Consider the following 19,189-nt stretch of genomic DNA (forward strand, 5'->3'; position numbering starts at 1 on the left):
AGCATGTAGTGATCTTACTATGTACACTTTACCCCTTTACTGCTGTAATCCTGTGAATGTCCCCACTGCGGGACGAATAAAGCATTATCTTTTCTTATCTGATGTCATTTTTTTGGAACATAGCCCAGGACCCCAGACTGCTAAACTCAAAGCACAATTCCAATGTTTTCACTCAATTGTAAAACAACCAAGATTGGAAAAGATAGGATTTTCCATTAAACACCTGTCCATAGGCTCGAAACAGATGTTGACAATCGGCAGCTCATTGTATTACTGAATGTCTGTTCCATAATCTCCCGTATGGCTGTCATGTTTGTTCAGCACAGCCTACGGCCTCAAAGGATTAAACACTTCAACGACAAAACTGTCTGGTCCCGGGCCTTTATTCTCTGCACGCTTTCACACATGTATCCATGATATGCTGTCTGCTTACTTGCGTACGTCATGCATATCTGTGCTCGCCTGGTGGCGCCGTTCTCACTGTGAACTTTACGAATGTAACCCCCACAGTGTCGACATGTGTGACTTGGGATACAGTGTGTTGCCCTGCAGCAGTGCCCCCTTCAGACGTAGCGTCTGCTGCCCCCTGTTGCCTTGCTATGGCCCTCTGCCAGCCATAAGCACAGCTGGCTCTGGGTTCATAACGTAAGCTGAACTATGAATGAACCTCCTTGATATGAAAAAACACGAGCAGTATGTGCTATCCATCTGCTATAGTCTCCCTTGTGATTTTGTCCGATACCTTTCCTTTGTCCTACCTTTTCATTTGTTCCTTTTTATTGTTAAATTATATTCAAATTTAAAATAAAATAAGAATATCTGCGTGGAGGGGGCTACAACTGCATTTCATGGGGCAATTGTGTGTTGTATCAAGTCCATAAAGGTGAACCGTGAACCTTCATCGTGGTCAAAGCACAATTAAGAATCCACTACTTTCTTCTGAGCCCTCAAATGTGCCTCAGGCCTCCCTGAGAATTAGTTTTATTAGCAACACAGAAATACAATTTTTTTCTAAAGAGAAATATCCCTTAACTCATAAAGTGAAACTGCTTGTGGTTTGCATTGGATCTGCATTAGGTTCACACACACACACACACACACACACACACACACAATTGAATTTTATTTATACAACAATTTAAAGAATTGTTAAAAGGTGGAAGGTCAGCCCAGGAGTGTTTCAGTCACTTGTTAACCTGTCACCGATGGATTTATTTAAAATGCTCAGAAAAGTTACAGAAACATTCCTTGCTCGGCAGCAGTTGACATGTTTCATTGTTGTTGAAATACTTAAAATTAAACTATATATAACTTATAAACAGACATGATGCACTTTGCGCTACGTTACATTCAACCATGTGAATACAGAAAGTGCATGAATCATGCACGTATACACCAACTTCATCACATATGCTAAACTGCTTCAAATGCTGCATTTAGAGGCAATAAGAGGTAGAGAGTTAATTTTCTTCTTTTTTAATCATCTTTTTAAGTCTAACAGGTGAATTTTATATATGTAGAGTCGCTGCTGTCCTCATTCCAGCGTTGTGGAGCCAGGATTAGCGCTCTTCTTGTAGCAGAGAGCCGACTGGCAGGTTTAGCAACGCATACTGGACGGGCTACTTTATATGTAGCATTTATAAAAAGTATATTATTTATGTGGATGCTGCAACAAAAACTATTATGCTGATAAGACAGACAAATAAGTAGCACTACTTCCAGAAAATGCAATTCCTCTATTGTGCTTCTAAAACCCTGAGAGGCAATAAAGCAGCTGAGTGGGCTGATGAGCATCCTGCTAGAATCCACAAGGTGGAGACATTCATGATGCATCTGCAGTGTAAGTTGATCCGCTGTCATCTCTGCAGCTCTACAAGGCTTCAGATGGGATGATGTATACACCTCTTCTCTAACTCTGCAATTAAATGAACTGCAGATCACACACTTGTGTAGCTCTCTAGGACGGGACCGTATGCCCTGTACACAAACAAATGTGACTCACTGAATACAGGGCCTGGTTTCACACAGCTACATGTCCATAAGTCAGTGTAAGGATATGTTCACATTGTACATGCAAATACACAAACCTTGCATTGTACTCCATATAACTGTAACACTTCTCTGGTTAGTAAACGTGGTGCAAAGGTCCGGCTGTATCCGTCCTGTCACCATGGAGACACCATATATAGGGCCTAAGTGCTTGGTAAAAAAACTATAAGTACTAACAGACATATGACTAATATAGCTGCTCACTGGAGAATGCAAGTGATTCATAGTTCACAGTATTCTGTGGAGTCTGCAATGGAAGCACATGGAAACATACTTATAAGTAATGAATTGATCAATTACACCGAAATTGAAATTATACTATGCAAATGACTACATATATTTATAAAAGAGCAATGTTCCAACTAATACATTTATTGTCATAGTTTATATATATATATATGGAATAAGTTGACTTTATTTCTGGCCCATGAATGAGTCAAAATGTTTAAACAATAAAGTTACATTGAGGCCATGAATCAGGCTGGTATGCAGAAAATAGTTATTGGTGGCTTAGAAAATAAAGTTATGTACATGTTATTAACGGGTTTGTGCTACAGGGAAATTAAGAAAAGGCTCTTTTTAATAGTGCTTTGTTATTTATTCATGCATTATTGTTTAACAACCGCCATTATGTATTCATTACCTTCACCTGGCTCTGTGGGCTCCATGGGCGCCTCGGTCTGGTGGTCTGTTCTCTCTCATCACGCTATTGAACCGCTGTGACTTTAAGAGGTTGTGCGCAGCCTTCATCACCTCCATTGCTCCACCGGGGTGTGGCATGCCGACGACGGCCTCGAATAAAAACCCTCCCGGACTTCCTGGAAACACTCTAGTGGAAGGAAGCGTGAGACCACATCGCACCATGCCGGATTGGAAGAAGAGATGTGAGGCTGAGTGGAGCCTGCAGGGCGCGCCGATGCCCGACAGCCTGGACTGGAAGTCCGTCTATGACGCCAAACCGCTGGGGAGAAATATGCTAAAGAACCCGTCGCCTAACGGTAAAACAACAACAACAACAACAACAACAACGTTAGATACACGGCTCGAGCGCGCTCTTGTGCTGCTCTGCTTGCCTACTGACTGATCAGGGGAGTTCTGATGTAAACGCCTGATCCAGAGTTGCATATCCGTCTCCAGATGTTAGAGCGCGTGCAACTTGTTGCAGGTCTTTCCAAAGTAACTTTAAAGTGTTTGAAAGTTGTGGTTTGATTCCTTAATTGTTCCTGAAGTGGTTTCAGAGGACTTTCGAGATGCTTCACACATCTGTCCGTCAGACCCCAGCTGTGGTGGCCTGCTGGTTTGGAGATGTGATGCTGCTCTGTGTCTCCTGTGAGCTCTCTATGGTGCGCGTACCCGCATTGTCTCTGTACTCACGTGGTTTCCTCTAAGGCAGCCGCCTCTGCTTAAACACACTGTAAAACGGGAACCTCCTCCAACTATCTGTCTACAATGTTATGAATATAAGTAGCACACATCTATGAAACTGGGATATGCAAAGTGCATATGTCATACAAGTGCAGAAAAGTATGACTTAACGCCAATGTTTTCAAAGCTCCCTGGAAAATCTTTCAGAGATATAGAAACTGTCATCCTGAGAGGGGAAATGGGAAGATAGAGACCCAGGAAGTGTGTGTGAGGTAAAGCTTTAAGAGGCGTGTGCCCATTTACCTACATAACTTAAAGAGACCCCGGAGTAGACTTTAGGAATGTTGCAAAGTCGGATTCTTCAGCGACATCCAACACATATACACTGGACGTTTACTCGTCCACAGAATGAGCTGCTGACTGATACCTACAGAGTGTGTTTAGTCACACAGAGTTACGCCCAGTGGAGCTTTCAAACTTATCCTTTGGCTTTGGGATGTTTATGGTGGAATTACTGTGGGCGTGGTGCCATTTACAATTGTCCCTGTGTCTTCTCTCAGGCGTCAGCAAGGACACCTCTCCGCCTGAACCCGACCTGCCTGAAGAGCCAGATCGTGGACCTCCACGGTCCCAACCTCACGGTGAGGCTCAGTAGTGGTCTGTTTCTGTTTGAGCTGCGTAACCCCTAAAAAACGCGGGACAATTAATAATTTCTGTCAAAGTCTCAAAATCAGGTTTCTCTCAATTCATAGGCGAGTTCAGCGGCTGGACCACGAGCATCGAAACCCTGCCCTATGACTCCAGTGGCATCCCAGCGGGGGCCATGATCTGCGAGTTGCCTCTCTACAGGTGGGTGTCACCGGAGGGGTCAATAGTTCAGCAATGCAGTTGTTCACAACAGGGATTACCTGTATGCTTATGACTCCACCCACAAAACGGGGCCAGGACAGGACATAACGTGCGTGTTGTAAATGTGACTGTACTCTCTCTCCTCTCTCTCCTTTCTCCTCTCTTTCTCGCCCTCAGCTGGTTCACCATGGAGCAGGTTGTGGACCTGAAGGCCGAGGGACTGTGGGAAGAGCTGCTGGACGACTTTCAGCCGGAGATAGTCATCCAGGACTGGTGGGTTAATGACCACCCCCCCCCCCCCCCTCCCGCCGTGTGTGACTACTAGGGTTCTTATCAGCTTGGTTCAGAGGGGACACGTGTACACTAAGTGCTTTTACAGTCTGTGCATGTGCGCGGGCATGTCGTCTGGTTGTGCCTTCTCAAAGTGTTTGAATGGCCGTCTGGCTCCCAGCTCCTGGGTTTATGCGGACGATAAGCAAGAAATAGTGTTTGTGATAAACAAGCTGCCTTTTGGCTCGATTATCATAGCATCAAAATGCAAATGCTAGTTGGAATTACATTTAAAACAATCATTTTAATGTTCATCACTTACGAAGTACAATCTAATAGGATTTTAATTACAGCGTTCTTCTTCGGTGCAAACCAGTAGAAATATTGACTTTTTACTGGTTTGTTTGAATACTCAAACCCATTGTTATGTTGCCCCTGCTAGAGGTTACAGAAAATCATCAACGCCTAACTTTATTCATTCATTATCCATTTTCATCCAGGCTGTGTTTTACAGTTGATACCAATGTCCAAATGACTGTAGGTCTTTTGGCCCTAATGTAAGCGACGTGGGACATGAGTCCAGCACGTTCTGGGTTTACCTCATACATTTATTCAAGTTCCAACCGCAGTCAAGTCTCCCCTCTTCTTCTCTCCTCCCTTTCTTCACCCTCTCAACTACAGACACCCAAACAGCACCGACTAGTGGTCATAACTGTTATCAGATCACTTAACATAACTAAATACTAATACTAAATATGTGTATCCAAGATGATAGAAAGCAATTAAATATCATACTTAACAAAGGCTTGCACATGTAGAATTCTATTTCCAGCATTTAAGTTTATATCACACAATTTCTCTCTTCCTTAATTCTAAGGTATATCCCTCTAGGTTTAAATAAATGAACATATCCTCTCCCCGCACATGCACGTTAGGCTTCATTGCTGAGTCCAGGTTGTGCATAGGTGGTGATGTGAAACGATTGACCTGTCCAGGGTATTACCCCGGTGTCTGCTGGGCTCGGCTCCCGGACCCCCACGATTCTGTAAAGGACATGCGGTGACATAATGGAATGGATAAATCCACTTATTCATACCTGCAAACTTGTCACCTTTCGGTGAAATTCACCGTTTTGAACTGAAAATAGGTCATCCACGTGAATCGTGGAGATCCGAAGAGTTGGTTTTTTTGGGGGGGGGGGGTCACCTGGCCCGCTGCCGTTGAGATTGCAGTGAGACGCGGAGAAAGGTGTGAAGTTGTGCTCTTCACAATAGAACATCTTTGATGGGACGTGTCGCGTCTCGGCCAATCAGCGTTCAGATGTCGACATCGTTTGGGGGTTCAGGTTAGCTTGAATGTCAACCCGCTACATCTACTGCTGTCACGCTGCACGGTGCAGCGATGCTAACAAAGTACCCGTACGTTAAACACGATGTGATTTAGCATCTTTTTAGTATCGATACTTCATTAAGAGAGCGATCAGAGCTCACACGCTGCTCCGTGTCGAGCTGTCTGCGCACACTGCGCTGCGCAGCGCTCACAGCGAGAGAAGAGGCGGAGCTTTAGAGACCGACTTCGGCTTAACAAATACAAAGATGCCAGAAGTGAAATGTTTCAGTCTGTAAAGTTGTGTAACTCTCCAGCTGCTCATCCTGATGAACTGTGTATCATCTGGTCAGAGACTAACGGCCTCATAGTGATCATCAATGCTCTGATGGAACCATGTAGTTTCATTCATATCTGGCTGTATTAATACTAATATTACTGTCATTTGTTAAGTGGTGAAAAAGTTGGTAAAAAGTGAACCATACAGATGTTTTATTTATTACTATTATCGATAAATATACCAGTCTCGTATTTATGGTACCATATTGTTTTTATGGTATTGTATTGAATTCTGGTATCGGGTATCATGATATTTATGGCAGGTATGTAATATGTATAGAAGTTATAATATGAGTATCGTGACAAACAGGTAGAGACAGAACAGATTCAGGGAAAAGTCCATGAGGACTGTTCAGGCAAAAAGAAAAGGAAGTTGGTTCATGAATGACTTTAACCATATTATATATAATGACAATGTATATTTGTTATTACTATCATTATAGGGCTGAGTCAGAGCGGAGGAACTTTTGTTCTTAAACTGTTTATTATCATTATTTAGATTTGTGGTCAGAACAATAAAATGACTGTAGTTGTGGTTCTATAAGCTTTGAGGCTTCAAACAACGTGGATGTGGTGTGGTGACAAAGAAAAAGAAAGTCACATGCACCCCCCCCCCCCCCTTGTCACCTTTTTCACCCCTCATGAGTTTGCAGGTATGTTATTATTGGACTCTTAATTCCTCATGTTGAGTTGAATTGTGTGCTTGGCCAAACAACTTCTCTGTGTGTGATTGTAAAGAATCTCCAGTTTGCACTAATAATAATCCCGTTGAATAAATCAGTTTGAAGTGGAACCAAATAAAACCGCCTCCATTTCCCATTAAATTAATACGAACAGACAAAGTTATTTTCAGGAAGCTTCTTGGAAGTTGATAGGAAATAAATGATAGCTGTTCAATAAGTATCTTGTAAAGTATCAGTCCTTCCACCAGGTACGAGGAGAGTCAGCTGCATAACTCCATCTACCAGCTGCACGTGAAGTTACTGGGTGCAGACAGAAGCTCCGTGATCTCAGAGCACACCTCCAAGCCCACGGAGGACTGCGGCGCTTACTCGCACACCTGGAAGGAGGTGAGTTCCCGAGCGGTTCACAGCTGTTCGTGATCAGGATGACTCGGGCCTTTGACTGCATGTCTTCCTTTTGACCTGCAGGTGTCCCACGTGTTCTCCGGCTATGGACCAGGGGTGAGATATGTCCACTTCCAGCACCGGCTGAAGAACCAGTTCCTAAACGGGTTCTACGGCACGCTGTCCAGCGGCAGCTCGGTGGTGGTCAGACCCACTAGAACCAGCGCCTAGGCCCAATCCCGATGTCGACAGAGTTGCTTTCACACTCGATGTAACCAACCAGATCATAGTTTTTTGAGAAACACTGTTTTGTGGCATAATAAAAGACATTGTTCATGTATATGTTTGTTTTATTTGCAGCAGCGCAACATGTGACTAATCTGCATCTAACAGAAATGGATGCTGTAAACACCCTCGCTACTAGGGAGTTCTTGACTGTGTGGATACATGAAAGATTCACAGTTCATGTTACTGCGGGAATGATCCTGTCCTTAATGACCTAAAACTCATAAATCACGAGATATAGTTCACTCTTTTTAAGGTTTCTTTACACATTTCAAAAATGATTTGTAGTAAAGTTATTCTCAATTCTATACTCTCCAGAAAAGAAATAGAAAAAGGAAACGGGTACAGATAGCATTCCAACTTCAGTACCTTGATTTAGATCTCAGGCAAGAAGACTGACTCCATGTTGGTTTGAAGCCATTTCCCCTCCTCTCCTTTTAATAATACATGTATGACCTCAATGCTGAAGAGCACAATCCTTATATTTACATCTTTTTTTCAGGCATTTATCAGAATAGGTATGCTACAGGGATGTCACACCAGTGTATAGTGGTATTAGTTGTACCACCATAAATACCAAAGAAAGGCAAAATGGAAATTGAATATCACATTACACATAAGTGATCAAGACTTTTGACAAGTATAAATGTTCCATGGAGTAATCAGTAAGCCTTGTGCACGAGGCCTTCCAACACTATCCAACCCCAACTGCAGAGGATGAGAAAGGGGGACAGAAAAGCATTAACAATATAAATAGAAAAACGCAGTTCATAGAGCCACGTGCCTCAGATGACCCAGGGCATGCTGGGAAACGCCTGCCTGTCACCAGATCAGAGAGCTGATTAGCTCTTAGATTTGACAAACACCAAGTTTTGGAGAACATCCCATTTTTCTGTATGTCTGTGAAACCCTTTATTGCTTGATAAACAGCCTTATTATCAACCACAAAGTATATGTATGTATATATATATATATATATGGAAAAGAAAAAATATATATATATATTGTGGTTGATAATAAGAATAATATATATACTTTGTGGTTGATAATAATATATATATATATACAACCACAAAGTATATATATTATTATTATTATCAACCACAATATATATATATATATATACACATACATATACTTTGTGGTTGATAATAAGGCCATTTATCAAGCAGGACAGTGTTTCACAGACATACACATAAAAAAGCAGCATACAATACATACAAACACATGAATAATTCCAAACTACAAGTAGCCTGCAGGTACTGTGAAATGAAGGTTTAATCTCAAAACATATCTTAATTAGAATGGGCACTCGGTAGAGCGCATACCTTCGCATATCACAAGATGGGGCATTGAATTATGAACATGTTGGCATTAGTTGCATGCCAATTGGATCAAAATTGACCGTGCTATGGTAAAAAGAAGATTTTGACCTTTCCATGACCTTGACCTTTGACCCGATTGATCCCAAAATCGAATCAAATGGTCCCCGGATAATAACCAATCATCCCACCAAATTGCATGCGATTCAAGAAGATGTTGACCTTTTCATGACCTTGACCTTGACCTTTGACCTGATCGATCCCAAAATCGAATCAAATGGTCCCAATCATCCCACCAAATTTCATGCGATTCCGTTTCAAACTTTTTTTGTTATGCGAGGAACACGCATACAAATAAATAAATAAATACACAGCGATCAAAACATAACCTTCCGCATTTTCAATGCGAAGGTAATGATAATAAATATTAGCATAATACATAGCAAAACGAGCAGCAAAGCATGCAGACATAAAATAAACAGCATGAATGCCTGAAAGACGCACATTGCCACCAAAATATATGTTTTTTTTAAATTCCGTCATCTTTTTTTTCTTTTCTTTTTAACTCCGCCGTGTCCACAGAAGCAGGAACTTCGGAGGAGACCTTGAACGCAACACGTCATCCTCGCAGGCGTGGGCTCCCAGCATCTCTGCTGTTAAATTAACGAACGGCGATGCGAGTGAACGGGAAAAGTTCATTCTCGTCTGAGTTCAGCGGCGTACCGGCACGGGGATAGTTTGACCGGAGCGCGTGTTTCCAGACTTCCAGAAGCGATGCCGGGCTGCAGTGGAGCTGTGCCATAAAGCCGGAAGGTAAGGGAGCAAAGAGGGGACGGGAAGGGAGGATAGGGGAGCAGGTGCGGCGGATAAATTGGCTTTTTGGGAGTCCCCAAACGGCTACGCCCTCGTGACCCATCCGTAGTTTTGATTGATAACGTAGCCCACTGATATGAAACCTTTTATATAATTTGGACATAATATATAATTATTAAACTATTAAAAAGAGCATTTAAAGTGTTCATGGGGACAGGGTGACACTGCCTCCCATCAACTCAAAATACTAACTTCTATTTTCTCAATGAAACATGTACATTGTAAAGTTATGATTCAGCAAATAAATCCATATTGTAAGAGGTATTATGGAAGTAAAACAAGGGAGAATAACAACATGTTGATGACGTCAAATCTTTAAGAATGAGTGAAACTCTATGTACGTATCTTTGCCGTTTGTTATCTCTCTTTTCTACAATGCTGTTATGAATTGTAAAAAGCGTCCTCTAGTCTTATTTATTATTATGTTATATATGTTGTTTCGCCTGCGTATTCTGACAGCAATAAGCGTTGTCGGATCATATGAATTGGCGTGAAGACTTACTGCTGGTGACTCTCCTTTATTTTCTTTTTTTAGGTGACAATACATTAATTAAAACTCGTAAACTATCACCACCTCATCACCACCTTAACAGAGTCAGTCCCATACGGGTCAAATCAACTATTAAACTTGTTATAAAATGCGCATCTGTCCATAATCTATACCATAAAGTTCGCATTTTAACCTAAAAAAAAGTGCGCTTCCTTGTTACCTTTCAAAATAAAAGTCCGATTTGTCTGTTAAGCGGAAGTAGTATAAAACGTCTATATTTATTCAAACAATACAATATAAAAGGCATACATCAAAATCAATAAGGAAAATGCTGAACAGTCAAACAACTCAAAACAATAAACCCTTCATGGGGTTATTTACAGGCGTGTTTACTTCTCATCAAACAAAAAGAGCAGGTATCTGGAAAAATCTGGGAAATAATTTGGGAATTGTTAATAAAACATGATTTACCCTTCAACTTCCACTGATATGCATGCAAACTAATACATCGCTTCACACACACACACACACACACACACACTGACAGAAACACATAGACACTCACATACGTACACACACACACACAGGCAGAGACACACATACTCACACACACAGACACACACTCTCATACGCACACACTCTTACACACACACACACAGACAGACACACACTCACACACACAGAATGACAGACACACACAGACACACACACACACAGAATGACAGACACACACAGACACACACTCTCACACACAGACACACACAGACACACATACAGACACTCACATACATACAAACACAGGCAGAATCACACACACACCCACACACACACAAATACACACACACACACGCATACTCTGCAGACTGACCTTTGACCTCCCAATTGTCTCTCAGATATAACCCTTCTGCTATATATTAAATATATTATATTTACCTAAATATAAGACTTTGAGGTCGTGAGGGGAATCCCCTCCAAAAGATTCACAAGAGAAAATTGTCACCGTGCCAATAACCCTTGTACGATCCTTAAAACCAGTCTTTTAGTTAATTTTGCACACTTTCAATCAACTTAAAGATCTGGATTCTTTTCAGATTCAAAGAAGGGCATCTGAATATGATATACCCTACAGTTTTGGACCGATAGCACTGAGCTAAGGGCCCCAAAAACAGGTCTAAAGGGTCAAATTGGGCCTTATTCTCTTAAATTTGCATATTTTTTGACAAGTGCAAAAATGGCCATAATCTCCTAAATATTAGTCCTGGAAATCCCAAATTGAACACAGACACTCAGGACAGAGCCTACAATGAGGTGATGGGGTGAAATTTCCTCCGAAACACCCACAAGAGTTAATTGGCTGTCTGAAATCCAGGACTTGAAGAGGGTGTGTGGTTTAACAAATCTGAGACCCTGTTGTGAGTTTGGGCTGATTTTAGCTTTTTTTCTTCTAAACATGTCAGAGCTTAGCTTTCTTTTGCAGGTTGTAGCCCCTCCCAAATGGGTCCCAACCATGTAGGCTGGCCACATATAGCACTTAGCATCCCTGCTTGGGAAGGGTTTAAAAACCCGGAAAAAACAAAATTCCTTCCTTCAAAGGTTAACAACTCCTCAAATGTTTGTACTATATGAACAATTTCAATTGTATTCTACCCCATTTGGGAGTGGCTACAACCTGGAAAAGAAAGCTAAGCTCTGACATGTTTACCCAATTTGACCCTTTGGACCTGTTTTGGGGCCCTTAGCTCAGAGCTATCGGTCCAAAACTGTAGGGTATTCATATTCAGAGGCCCCTCTTTGAATCTGAAAAGAATCCAGATCTTTAAGTTGATTGAAAGTGTGCAAAATTAACTAAAAGACTGGTTTTAAGGATCGTACAAGGGTTATTGGCACGGTGACAATTTTCTCTTGTGAATCTTTTGGAGGGGATTCCCCTCACGACCTCAAAGTCTTACAGTTAGGTAAATATAATATATTTAATATATAGCAGTAGGGTTATATCTGAGAGACAATTGGGAGGTCAAAGGTCAGTCTGCAGAGTATGCGTGTGTGTGCATGTGTATTTGTGTGTGTGTGGGTGTGTGTGTGCGTGTGTGTGATTCTGCCTGTGTTTGTATGTATGTGAGTGTCTGAGTGTGTGTCTGTGTGTGAGAGTGTGTGTCTGTGTGTGTCTGTCATTCTGTGTGTGAGTGTGTGTCTGTCTGTGTGTGTGAGTATGTGTGTGTCTCTGCCTGTGTGTGTGTGTGTGTGTGTACGTATGTGAGTGTCTATGTGTTTCTGTCAGTGTGTGTGTGTGTGTGTGTGTGTGTGTGTGTGTGTGTGTGAAGCGATGTATTAGTTTGCATGCATATCAGTGGAAGTTGAAGGGTAAATCATGTTTTATTAACAATTCCCAAATTATTTCCCAGATTTTTCCAGATACCTGCTCTTTTTGTTTGATGAGAAGTAAACACGCCCTGTAAATAACCCCATGAAGGGTTTATTGTTTTGAGTTGTTTGACTGTTCAGCATTTTCCTTATTGATTTTGATGTATGCCTTTTATATTGTATTGTTTGAATAAATATAGACGTTTTATACTACTTCCGCTTAACAGACAAATCGGACTTTTATTTTGAAAGGTAACAAGGAAGCGCACTTTTTTTTAGGTTAAAATGCGAACTTTATGGTATAGATTACGGACAGATGCGCATTTTATAACAAGTTTAATAGTTGATTTGACCCGTATGGGACTGACTCTGTTAAGGTGGTGATGAGGTGGTGATAGTTTACGAGTTTTAATTAATGTATTGTCACCTAAAAAAAGAAAATAAAGGAGAGTCACCAGCAGTAAGTCTTCACGCCAATTCATATGATCCGACAACGCTTATTGCTGTCAGAATACGCAGGCGAAACAACATATATAACATAATAATAAATAAGACTAGAGGACGCTTTTTACAATTCATAACAGCATTGTAGAAAAGAGAGATAACAAACGGCAAAGATACGTTGATCAGAGACGTATTTGTTAATTATAATACGTCAAATACAAACGTAATCTGGAGAGAAATACGTTTCAGTCAAACGTAATTTGGAGAGAAATACGTTTCAGTCAAACGTAACTGCAAATTGCATTTTAGGTCTGGGGGAACGTAATTTTTGTGATACAGGGTTGCACAGGGAGGCCGATGCCACTATCACTTCACACTGCCGTCACCTCCAGCTTTACGATTGTCGAACCAGGTTGTAAAGCCCCCAAAAGAAACAAATCTGGGACCGACGGCTGTGAAATAAATAATTTCTCCGGTCCTCGTGGATGTGGTGGGGAGCTTTGGGCCTCCGTAGGTCATTGTCGTAGGCATACATCAATAACAAAGTGAGGTGCAGTAATTTAATTCGCTCGGGGTAAGAGAGACCCATCCATAGGTCTTGGCTTCCCGAAATCACGTGGATGAAAAAGGCTTTCAGCGGGAGAGTCGGGTCCGACAGAAAGGCGAGGTGTGGCGCGGCCCTTTTGTCATTTGGCACCTGCAATGGTGTATCGGTGCCTGTGCACAATGATGCAGCATTGTTTTACTTGAGCTGTCACATACGCAGGGGGGGGTCGCGTTTCAGGATAAGTGACAGCCAGGCTTTAGTGGCAGACTGCTTGGATTTGGCGTCTGAAACCCTGACACATTATGGATACATCTGCAGATCAGTTTCTTGATTAATGGGTTTTGTCTATAAATATGCTGAAGAATTGTGAAAAAAGTCCCATCGCAATTTTTCACCGCCAAGACCCCAAAAGACCCACAATTTACAATAAGATTACTTTGTAAAAGAGGGGGGAAATATGGTGACAGAGTGTTTCCTATTTTCATGCTTCAAACGTGAAAATAAATTATATATTTTTTAATTAGCTGCTGATTGATTGCAGATCATTCAATCAATCAATACACATGTGTATTATCTATATTTTGGGGGTTTTCTGTTTTGAGTGTGTTGTTATTTACCAGTTGTGTTGTTCTGAAAGGGCATCTTGTTCCATTGTTAAACGCCACATGTATGAATAAATATTTATGATTTGTTCACAACACATATTTGAAAAATGCTTTGGTTTTCAAAGGCAAAAATCTAAATAGTGATCACAGAGCGTTTTTAGATGTTTCTCTGAAAAGTGGTACTCAAATATAATGGATTAGCAATGTGTGTGTCAACACTGCCCTGTCTCACACATCCTCATCTCCTAACACGCCCGTGGGCAGCAATCTCTCTGGTGGGCGCAGCCGGCCACCAGGGAGGACACACACACACACACACACACACAAACACACACACGCGCGCACACACACGCACACACACACACACGAAAAGTCGAAATCCAGTTTTAAGTTATATTCCTTCAAGCGATAGATGGGTGGCAGAAAAGGCGGCCGGTATGTAAACCGTCGGGCAGGTGGAGGTGTTTTTACAGCATCATCTGAATGTTGCACGGTGAATAAACAATTACGCCGACAGGTGTGGTTTGATCAGAGACGTATTTGTTATTATAATACGTCAAATACAAACGTAATCTGGAGAGAAATACGTTTCAGTCAAACGTAATTTGGAGAGAAATACGTTTCAGTCAAACGTAACTGCAAATTGCATTTTAGGTCTGGGGGAACGTAATTTTTGTGATACAGGGTTGCCCTGTGAGTGCGTGTGTGAGAGTGGGAGAGGAGAGTTGGTGCTCGTCGGGGTCTATTTTGTTTTCACCGACCCCCTAGTCCAGGGGTGGCCAACACTGCTCGCGAGCCCCCCTGGCTCTTGCTGCCTGGTGTCATCATGCGGCTCGTTCGTTCAAAAGTTTGTTTGTTTTTTCGCTGTGCTTGAGCGCTTGAGTTCAATACGGTATTTTTCGTCAAACGCGTGAGAAAAAAAAAAAAAACGCAAAGTTTCCCAATAGGGCACGGGTGGCCAAACGCGGAAAGAAACGCGGAAAATGTCGATCCGAATGTCGATGAAAGTGTCCGAAAATCAAACACTGCACTTACGCATGGAACGCCGCATTATGGGCAGCTGGCTGGATGCTGGATGTCTACGCTTCGCAGACGCTGCCAGCGCCGGTGACCCAGCCGCCTCAATTACGGTGACACGGCGTGCAGAGCAGCAGGGAGAACGAACCCTCTTATCACCGGCGGCTTTTCTGGCCAGTCTGTATTGGTGGGCCCTGGCATTACCCAGCGTTTTTTCGTTCGATTTCTCATTTGTTGATTCGATTTTCGGACACCACTTCTGATTGGATTTGACAAAGCAGGAAACAACGGAATTCAACAGAGGCAAGGAATCGAGAGAAGAGGCTAATTACATATAAGTCCCAAAAAAATATAAAAGTAAATTGTAACGCTATTGTAAATTATTCTATTTTGTTTGTGGACCTGTTGTGTGTGTGTGTTTTGTTTGTGTTGTTGTGTGTGTGTGTACATGACAGTGTGACTTGTTGATGATTGCTGTTGTCCATTTCAGAGTCCTGAGTAGTCCATTTCTGCTGAGTCCATTGTCATTTACAACAAATCTGTGTGATCAGAGGAACATGTGTGTGTCAGTGTGGAGTGTGGTACATTGATGGTTGTGCTGTGTTGCCCTAGTCTATTGTGTAGTTCATGCCCGGTGGCTACCTCAGCATATTTTGTCGGCCTAAACTCGATTGTTGCCCTGAATTCAAAGCAGTGAATAATAAAGCTCCAGAAAAGATGTTTCAAGCTGGCTCAGGTCGCTCCACCATGCAGGCAATGAGTGTTATGACCAATATGTTACCTTAGACTGGGTAATAAGTTGAGATTGTTTCCTGAATAAATCACATGGGAGGATGGGGCGGGGGGGGGGGGTAACTTTCCTTCAAAGATTAGTGATTGCTCCCGGGGGACAAGTTGTGGCAACAGTGCCGTTGCCACCAAGTGAAACCAGTGTGTCTGTTTTTCTGGTGTTTCTGACTCCATCCTGAATATTGCATCGCCCGGTGTCCCAGTCTGGGTTCAAACCCAAGTTGAAAAACGCCATTCCTTCTAAGGTGACAGGGCTGTCAGAGGCCGGGGGCAGGGCGTCTCAGGTAATGGAAACCCCAGGAGCTGCTGTCTGCTGTCTGTCAGCTGTTTGTCTATTCTCTCGTCCCCACACGGCCCCTTTCTTTCTCCCCCCGCCTCGCCGCCGCCTCCTTCACAGTAAGTGGCAGAGGGGCGCACGTGGGGAAACCACAGGAAAAAGGAAGTTGTTGTTTTTAAAGCAGAGGCGGAATTACTTGAGGGGGACAAACGAGTGCCGAGAACGGCTTGGAGATGTCAAATGGATAAGTTAGCACGGAGTCAAAGTGAGTAGAGAAGGAGAGAGACGTTGGACTCCCTCAACACCTCCGATATCTCATGGGGCCTCTTTTAAAATCTCTCTGCAATTTATTCCTGCTAAACCTGATTCTGATTCAAAGAGAAATACATTTCAGATCGATGTACTGTAGTAGACATTGAAAATGTACCGTAAACCAGTCGGAGAAACAAAGCTGGTGTAAAAACTGAGAGGTTGATCATGACAATAAAGGTAAAATTCTACCACAAAAGGATCATTAGTGTATCAATTACTCCCCTCGAGTTACACTGAATCCTTGAAGGACACTTGGTGGTTCTCTCAGGCCTCCACGGTGAACGGAGAAGCAAAGAGCTCCCCGATCAGTCTTGATGAATATGTATACAAATCCAAACAGACCCTCAAACAGCCTGTGCAGCGTAATCTGTGTCTCTTCGGCGTGCCTGTATAAGTGTTCATGATGGTTTTAAATAGTAAGGTTTCCACAAAGATACGCCTGTTAACTGTTATGGTGCGGTGTGGAGGACCCAAACGCAGCAGGAGTTTCTTGGAAAACAGAGATTTATTTCCAGGACAGGAACACGGACGAACACCACACAGGAACAAAAAAAGACGATCCGACACCAGACAAACAGAAGGACACAGATTAAATACACAGGGAAACGAGACACAGGTGGAAACAATCAGGGCGTGGCTGGAAACAATCAGGAAAGAAACAGACAAGCACAGGGAGGGAAGAGCAGGGAAACAGGAAACGAGACAGGGACTTCAACAGGAAACACTCAAATCCGATGAGGCGATGAGACCGGGGCTGGACGGGACTGGACACGGGGAACCGGGACTGGACGGGACGGCACACGGGGAACCGGGACTGGGCGGGACGGGACACGGGGAACCGGGACTGGACTGGTCACAGGGAACCGGAGCCGGACAGGACGGTTCACAGGGAACCGGAGCCGGATGGGACGGGTCACGGGGAACCGGGACTGGACGGGACGGGTCACGGGAAGCCGGCGACAGAACAGCCGGAAGTAGGACAGTGGGAGCCGGGGGCGAAAGAATGGGAGATGGAACCGGCTGGGACAGCAAAGGGGCTCTGGGAACTAGAGCCGGCCGGGACGAAGACGGTACAGGGGGAACTGGGACCGGGCGGGACAGAGACGGAACACCGGGGACTGGAACATCGGGGACTGGAACCGGCGACGGAACACCAGGGACTGGAACCGGCGACGGAACACCAGGGACTGGAACCGGCGACGGAACACCGGGAACTGGACCAAACCTCGACTGAAACGCAGCGACCAGGGCCCGGAGGACCTTCCGCGTCTCCTGGAGAAGAGGGTCATCCTCCACCGACCAAGCGACAGCCGCAGGAACTTTTACATGAACGTGTTCTGTCTATAGAGCGAGTCCTTGGCAGGGGGTCCTGGGATTCTTAACCCCCGGCCTTTGCTGCATATCCCACGTCTGAAAAGTACTATCACGGTGCCCGAAATTACAATGGGAAAATGTTGGCGACGAGAAACCAACTTAAGATTCCTTCAGACGTTCCTGTGTGGATCCAGCTGTTAAATGTGTAATCTGATGTGCACTCCATCCTGTTGCAAAGTGCATTTATAATTAAGTCCAGTGACTAATGTAACTTGTTCAAACATTTGCAGAGAACGGTGCTCTGTGGAAACAACAAAGCCTGACTTGACGGTTAACTAGATAACTCTTTAACGAATCCTGCTTCCATTCTCAGGACCATGCAGCAATGACGGCCACGTATGCATGGAACTTTTTGACATTTATTATTTTTTAAAGGCTGATATTCATGGCCCGTCAGCTTCTGTCAGACCCATTTTAACTGCATCTGTGTGGCACAAGGTGCCGATCCAGCGTGGTCGGCGGGTGAAACGGGAGAAATGTTGAATGTAAATGTTTACAATGCTGCTGGATACATTTAATGCCTCACTCCGGGTTTGGCCCGGTCTATCTCTCTATCTCTCTATCTGTCTATCTGTCTATCTCTCTATCTGTCTGTCTGTCTGTCTGTCTATCTGTGCGTCTGTGTCCCGGCGGATCGCCTTACACTCGGATCTGTCGGGGGTTCATTGATAGGCCCATCGCATCGGGCCAAAGCCTGTGTTACTTATTAACGGGGTGGATCTCTTTCCTTTCTTTAATTTAACTGCGAGCAGAGAGACCATCTAACTTCCTTGATTTGTGTTTGTGTGTAACTTGAAGAGACGTTATTGTGCAGCAGTGGAGACGTTTTATACCGTATTACTCTAAATCAAAGAGAAAATTGCTCAGAGCTGCAATCTAAAATACAAATATTTCTTCAAATATAAACGAGAGGAGCACCTAACAAATATGCAGCAGCAAATTATACAAAATAAACGACCACATAACCCTCCCCTAATTAACCTACATGTCCTTACTCAGGAGTAGATGGAGAACACAAACTTCCAATTTGTAATAAAACCTCCTTCACGGATCTTTATTCTACCTGGTTGCACCAAAAGGAACTTTTGGAAGAAAGTACTGATTGCACCAGTACAATAAAACTAGTTGAATTACCTCCATCCTTCCACGAGCAGAATAATTTAAAGTGGATATTTTTGAACACTGGATAAAATGATGAACCCCGCATGGTGTTATCAGTGACTTTTCC

At 43.2% G+C, this 19,189-nt stretch overlaps 1 protein-coding gene across 1 annotated transcript; it reads left to right on the plus strand.

The window, feature by feature from the left end:
- The first annotated feature begins 2,813 nt into the window (after positions 1–2,813).
- Positions 2,814–7,605, plus strand: nccrp1 (P1, F-box associated domain containing). Its single transcript, XM_056408402.1, has 6 exons — positions 2,814–3,047; positions 3,975–4,055; positions 4,167–4,263; positions 4,441–4,536; positions 7,130–7,268; positions 7,350–7,605. Exons 1-6 carry the CDS (start codon positions 2,828–2,830, stop codon positions 7,494–7,496), a joined length of 780 nt encoding a protein of 259 aa, XP_056264377.1. The 5' UTR covers positions 2,814–2,827; the 3' UTR covers positions 7,497–7,605.
- Positions 7,606–19,189: the final 11,584 nt, after the last annotated feature.

This window comes from Pseudoliparis swirei, chromosome 3 (assembly GCF_029220125.1).
Source record: "Pseudoliparis swirei isolate HS2019 ecotype Mariana Trench chromosome 3, NWPU_hadal_v1, whole genome shotgun sequence".
Lineage (NCBI taxonomy): Eukaryota > Metazoa > Chordata > Actinopteri > Perciformes > Liparidae > Pseudoliparis > Pseudoliparis swirei.